The sequence below is a fragment of the Asterias rubens genome, chromosome 3, assembly GCF_902459465.1.
Source record: "Asterias rubens chromosome 3, eAstRub1.3, whole genome shotgun sequence".
NCBI lineage: Eukaryota > Metazoa > Echinodermata > Asteroidea > Forcipulatida > Asteriidae > Asterias > Asterias rubens.
Window position 1 is genome coordinate 6090455 of NC_047064.1, and position 6966 is coordinate 6097420.

At 37.4% G+C, this 6966-nt stretch overlaps 1 protein-coding gene across 1 annotated transcript; it reads right to left on the reverse strand.

Moving 5' to 3' along the window:
- Positions 1–952: 952 nt before the first annotated feature.
- LOC117287781 (retinol dehydrogenase 7-like) lies at positions 953–6632 on the reverse strand. The gene is made up of 5 exons (XM_033768301.1): positions 6358–6632; positions 5558–5915; positions 5050–5308; positions 3816–3979; positions 953–1275 (listed from the first exon to the last, which is right to left on the reverse strand). Exons 2-5 carry the CDS (start codon positions 5880–5882, stop codon positions 1055–1057), a joined length of 969 nt encoding a protein of 322 aa, XP_033624192.1. The 5' UTR covers positions 5883–5915; positions 6358–6632; the 3' UTR covers positions 953–1054.
- Positions 6633–6966: the final 334 nt, after the last annotated feature.

Here is a 6966-nt window from a genome sequence, read left to right on the forward strand (position 1 = left end):
AGACATGGACAACAACCCAAACGATCGCATACACGGTTGCTACACTCAATTGCTGCGTAGAGTTCTGAACATCAATTGGCAGAACCATATTACAAATAAAAAGGTGTACGACAATCCCTCGCCACTATCCGAAACCGTAAAGCAGAGACTCCTACAGTTTCTTGCTAGACACTGCGTACGACTAATCAACCCATATCGCACCTGATCTCCTGGTGGACATCCACATCACGGCAGGAGGAAAATGTGCTTTCCAGACACCATAACCAAAGACACAAATTTAAATTTAAACGAGACCCAACAACTAATTTGGGAAGCAACCTGACACCATTTCATCGAAGGATGATGATGAATGAAGATATATACAATAACTTTAATAAAAGGTGCTCTCATTTTTAAGATATTACCAAAAACCTGGAGCGAATAATTGTCCACGCAGGAATAATAATCCCTAACAAATACACAACCAGAGAAGCGTTCTCTGATTCAAATTTTGGTGCATAAAAACTGACATCTTTTCACATAACCACATTACTTCAAAGTGAACATGTTGATAATTATTAATGGTTTATTCATTTAAAACAACCAAAAAAATTACACCATTCAAAACCAAGTTAAGAAAATAGTTAATTAACAATTATGTTTATCATTTTCTCCTTTTGGCTTTATGAGTTCAACTTTATTACGCCGAGTAAAAAAAAAAGTTTAGCGTCCGTGTTTCTCAAAAAAGGGAAGGAGGAGGGGATTTTTATTATTTATTTTTTATTTCAAGATGGCCGCCATTCTTTTTAAAATGTCAAATATGCATTGTTTTTTCTACTGCTCAAACACACAATACATAAATGAAAAATGTTGGTCAAGACATTCAGATTGTTTTAAATAACCCTTTGTCCATAAAAAAATAAAAAATAAATCATTAAAAGAATAAAATTTTAAAAAGTGCATACAAAACTAAAATAAAAAAATAAATAAAAAAGGAGGCGGCCTGTAAAAAGGAAGCGGGCGGGGACGCTAAACATGTTTCTTTTTCTACTTGGCCTGAGTTGTAATAGAGCTTTTAATGATGACATTCTGGCCTTTGCAACAGCACGTAGTAAAGGATGTTGTCTGTTATCCACGGAGGTATCATAGACAGTGGTTTGAAGATAAATTTGATGTCGTTTCCAGGCATGTAGCGTCGCCATGGCCAACGGGCACAGAGGGCGTGCTCCATAGCATCAGTGACTAGATGACAGGACGGAGAACATCTGTCAAGAACCATCTCAACCTTTGAAAGTACTGAGGCAAGAAGAGAATGAGATGATCCATGTCAGTCAAATATTACAAATGCGTTTTTTTTTTTTTTTTTTTTTTTTTTTTTTGCCAAACTCAATCAAGTTTATTCTTGTAATGAACAAAATTCAATTTCAGATTTTTGAAATATTTATTGTCATAATTAAAAAACATGAGTTTGCTTCCCAAGTAGAATTAATAAAAGTATATGGGATATTAAACAATAGACAATAAGAATTGAACATCTCATAAGCTCCCTCTATATATAATAATAATAATAATTCAATTTCAGATTGAATGCAGCACGTCTAATGTAGTCTATGTCATATCATGTAAGAGATGTGGGCTACAATATGTGGGAGAGACTAAGACCAAACTTAGTCTTCGCTTTGCGAATCATGTCTCTTCCATAAAGACTAAGAAACCGTACCCAGTCTCTATCCACTTCAACAGCCCCAATCATAGTGTCATTGATGTTGAACTTCTGGTGATTGAAGCTTGCAATGGTGATGACACACACCGCAAGAATAGAGAATCACACTGGATTCACCAACTCAAGACAGTCAAACCCTTTGGACTTAACATAAACACTGGTGTTAAATAACTTCTCATTACCCTCCACTTCACTTCTGCCTAAGAACTTATATGTTGTATATATTCTGTACATAAAGTATAAATTAACCTAGTTTAAAGTTGTTTTTATAAATTCATCACTGTAACTATCTGATGTAAGTAACCCCCCCCCCCTTTTTTTCCACAGGTCCCTCACACCTATTTTTTAAAATCATCATACCTTTGATCTTGCTATTCTTATTAATTGACCATTGTTAAGTTGCATCATGATGCAACTTGCTCTCTAATCCTACCCTTTCATGTCTCCCTGCATTGTTGTCGAACAATACATTTACCACTTTTATGGTCCAGTAACCCTTCCTTTCATTCTAAACATCCTTTGTCCTCGCCACTTCACTCCTATTGGTTCATAGCCACCAATATTGTTTCTGAAATAGGAACTTTGATATGCTGTTATTTTCCCTCATTTATTTTATAGGGGCCAAGCCCTTGATAAGCCTAGGCATTCTCCTGGTACCCTCATCCTATCACCCTTTGACAACTCCGCCAATCACCAGACATAGTGATTAAACGGGCTGACAAGGGGTCCGCAGTTGTAGTCATGAACACACATGACTACATTGCTGAGGGCCTTAGACAGCTCAGTAAAACTGATCATTACATTGAATGTGCTTCTGATCCCACTGAATCTTTCTCCCAAGATATCAGTGACACCCTGGTTAAGATTTATAATGCCAATGATATTGAGAAAGATACATTTAACTATCTCCTCCCACATGACCCCCGTACAGCAAGGTTCTACCTTTTACCTAAGATACACAAGCCCAATGACCCGGGGAGACCTATTGTATCTGGGAATTTTCTTTGGGGATTGGCTGTTATTTTCCCGCTTCTTTCTGGATCCTTTCCTTAATCCCTTTCCCCCTCTCTTTTTCTATAAATGGATATGTATTTGTTTGTACTTGTTTTATGCCTCTGAAGAAGGTCCGGATTGGATCGAAAGCTAAGGCCATCTACCCTATTCATTATAATAATAACAATAATAATAATAATAATAATAATAATAATAATAATAATACTAATAAGACATTTGTTAAGCACCTAATGCAAAAAGCCTCTAAGCGCATAAAGAGAACAATAAAATAAACAATGAGAGAAAGATACAAAAAACAAATAAGCAAATTACAAAAAAGCAGCTTTAAACAAATGACTTTTCAACAGGGACTTTAAACATTGCTGCAAGGTATGTATATTTATATTTCATTTATTTTATAGGGACCAAGCCCTTGATAAGCCTAGGCATTCTCCTGGTACCCTCATCCTATCACCCTTTGACAACTCCGCCAATCACCAGACATAGTGATTAAACGGGCTGACAAGGGGTCCGCAGTTGTAGTCATGAACACACATGACTACATTGCTGAGGGCCTTAGACAGCTCAGTAACACTGATCATTACATTGAATGTGCTTCTGATCCCACTGAATCTTTCTCCCAAGATATACATATACAAACAGCTAAAAAACATTACAAACACGCATAAAAACAAAATATACAATTAGGGCATACAAGATAGGTTAAAACATAAATGAAATGTACCGTAGCAAAAAAGCTAAAACAATCACAAGAAATTACTCTGACTGAACAAACACCCATAGGACCTACTCCTGGGTGAAGAGTAGCGACTATAGTTCAGTGTCTTGCTCAAGGACACATTTGTGTCATCACCGGGATTCGAACCCATACCCCGACGATCGTCTTGGCTACCAGAAATTAAATCTAGTGCACTCAACCACTCGGCCATAAACAGAATGTTTGATTCAGTACACATTCATTTCAATACTAAAACAACAAACACATGTAATCAAGGAGTGAACAAAACAATAGGGCTTCAGATGAGTGACAGGGCGGAGTCTGAAGCCGAATCCAAAGCCAAAGCCGTGGATTCAAAAAGGGCCTAAAAATGATACTTACACTTATCAAGATACTTTGGACCATACACTGCCTTCTCCTCTTTGGGTAGCCTGTTCCATGCATTGGTCACTGACGTCATTGTAGAATCTCTTGCTACAATGTTGGTCTGGAAGAAGCCAGGCTCAAGGATGTGAACAGTGACACCAAATGCCCTGCAACTTACACTGCAGAATAATAATAATAATAATAATAATAATTTATCTTTTATATAGCGTTCTACATAAATAAATCTCAAAACGCTGTACAGGAAGTCACAACAAAGTAAAGAGTAAACAAATAAACAATAAAAATAAAACTTAAATAAAAACATTTTTAAATGCTTTTTAAAAATAGCGCCAAAATCCACCTTAACAAAATTGCTCAAGTCACTTGACAGATTAAAAGAAGAACAAGCAGGCAATAACTATACCAAAATATGTAAAACAACTGGACGTATAAACAGGAATTCCGTGAACCCCTAAATAAAACTAAGAAGAAGGAAAACAAGAAGAACCAGTTGCATTAACCTCAAAGTAAAATACTTCAAGAAAGAAGAAGTAGGGGCCTAGCAAATATTTAACTTAAAGGAGTTAGTTAATTAAAGACAAACAAAGATTATACTAAAAAACAAAAAAACAAAAACCCCAGCTCCTCCTTTTCAAAGTCTCATTCGCCGTTTTTTTTTTAAAATAATACCACCATTACTGGGCCATTTATCTCATTTCTTAAATAAATCAACTCAGCTCCCCGAATGTAGCGCACCAAGCTAAAACAATCATAACAGCAATACTTTGTCCTCGCAGGTACCCATTTGTACCCCAGGGTGTGGAGAAGCAATTATAGTAAAGAGTCTTGCTGAAGGCATGAAGTGTCATGACCGGGATTCGAACATACACCTGATGCATCAGCTGCCTGGGACCACCTTCAATCATAGAGATGCTTAAAGCACAAAAAGCTAAGCACAAACAAATTTATTCTTACCAGAATAAATTTACCAGCAAAAAAAAACATTTATGTACCAAGCATAAGCTATAATGAGCAGATTAGAATTAGAGTTACAATTTTAGAACACATCATAAATATATACAGACATCGTTTCCATTTGCACATGGATAAAACAACTGTGAAAAGCAATGATTACAACCATGTTTAATAACAGTTTAAAAGAACAGAAATATACACACTCCAATAACACCAATCTAATCAAATTCACAAAATTTGCCCTCTGCCTACAAAATATTTTCCTCACACTCACCGTAAAGCATCCGAGAAAGCCTCCACCCCAATTTTAGAGATACTGTATCCCCCGATGGTCATGGGCATAACAGCCGAACCACTGGAAACATTTACAATGCGCCCTTTCGCTTGTCGTATCAAGGGGAAGAATTCATTGGTCACTTCAATGGTTCCCATTAGGTTCACGTCCAGTACTCGTTGTATTTCACGCTTTTCCATCCAGTGATAGGGAACTGGGATTCCTGCTATACCGGCGTTGTTAACAAGGCCCCACAAACCTACATCAAGAAAAAAGACAATGATTCAATTTGAATCAATTCAAATCAATTTTAATCAACATATTATATTTCTATATTGGTGATAAAATTTGAACTTTTTTCAAGTACAGTTATTTAAGTCAAAGACAAGAACAGTTCAAAATATCATTTAGTATCTGTGTATTCAAACAACAACAGGCTTACATTTGGCTCTAGGGGAAAAAGTAGGAAAATTTTACACTGCCGAGTATTTTAAGGCTTGAAACTTGCCTTTGTCACCCACAATCAGTGCAACTCTATCCCGAGCCCACTGTATACTCTCTGTATCTGTGACATCCATGACAATGCCAGTGACAGTCCCTTTTGGGGCTTCCCTCTCTAGAGCTTCAAGCCCAGATTCGGACAGACACGCCGCGATGACGTGACACCCTCTCTTCTGTCCTAGATATCGTGCCAAGAGGTTACCGAACCCCGAATCGCAGCCTGTGACAAGGATGTACTTGTTGGTGACGTTTTTGTAGACTCGGTCCATGATGTCTTGGATGATTAGTGCAATGATGACCACCAAAGCAATTATGACCAGCCATGATGCCATGGTTTTTTGTTACGCTATTTAATATACTATATTCTGCAATGAAATAGAAAAAGAGACTTGTTAACCATTTCAAATGAAAGTTGAATTTTGCCAAAATCGTAACATTAGACACCATGAAATGATAAGGGTTTTTTTTAGAGCAAGGGATCTCAGAGTTAGATGGGATAATTGTAGCTCACACCTAGCTGGTCCCCGCGCTTCTGCAGCTATGGCAATCTCTGTCAAATTACAGAGATGCCAAGCTCAGGCTCACAAGTCTATAGAGACCATGCCAGTGTAATCATAGAGAAAGGCTTACTCTATGGTGTAATAATGTACATTGGGTGTACATTGGATAAAACAAAAATTTAGCAGACCCTACTCTTGGAACTATTATTGTGAGGTTCATTCCGCTGTAAATTGTATCCACAGCAGACAGTGGAATGTACCTCATAGTTCTATAGGAGTAAGCAGACCACTTCCCCCTAGTACTTACCATATGTGGATCTATCCTAGCTCTTCCTCTACCACAGTTTCACCATGGAGCTGCTAAAAGGGTGTCACCAATCCAATGGGTGGTACATCGAAAGCGGCACCTCAAGTCTGCATAGGCCTACCAGCTATTATTACATGTACCTGTAAATTACATGTACCTGCAAATAAACATTACCCTGTTTGGTTATATTCGGTCATGTAGCCACTGGTGAGATCAGTGGTCATAGTCCATTGGTCATGAAGAGCACCCTCTTTGTCTGAATTGGTTCAGTTCATGGAGGTAGTTTTGTGACCTCTCCATGTTCAGTTGTAGCAGCATTATACAACTCAAACTTGTCCAAAGTTGTTCAAGCTGTAGTCAATATACACGTAGGCCATTTTGTGAGATCATGGCTTCATGGCCAGATAGATTTAAATAATGGCCGGTAAATAACCCTTACAAAAAAGTCCCATCTAGGAGGGCCTATAGGCTGTTAAATGCCTCTATAGAAACCTTTAAAATAGTGTTTTGTAGGTTTTTTTAAACTAAAGATCTATAAAACTCTTAGATGGTTTTGTTCAAGGTCTTAACATTTCAAGACCTCAAAATTGCAGGCGGTCTCGAGACCTA

Excerpts from the sequence above, each read along its gene's own strand:
- LOC117287781 (XM_033768301.1), bottom strand. The coding sequence starts at position 5,882 with ATGGCATCATGGCTGGTCATAATTGCTTTGGTGGTCATCATTGCACTA. Across the intron at positions 3,980-5,049 it reads GCTTTCTCGGATGCTTTACG|TGTAAGTTGCAGGGCATTTG; the intron begins GTGAGTGTGAGG and ends ATTATTCTGCAG. Across the intron at positions 1,276-3,815 it reads TCCAAAGTATCTTGATAAGT|TACTTTCAAAGGTTGAGATG; the intron begins GTAAGTATCATT and ends TTCTTGCCTCAG.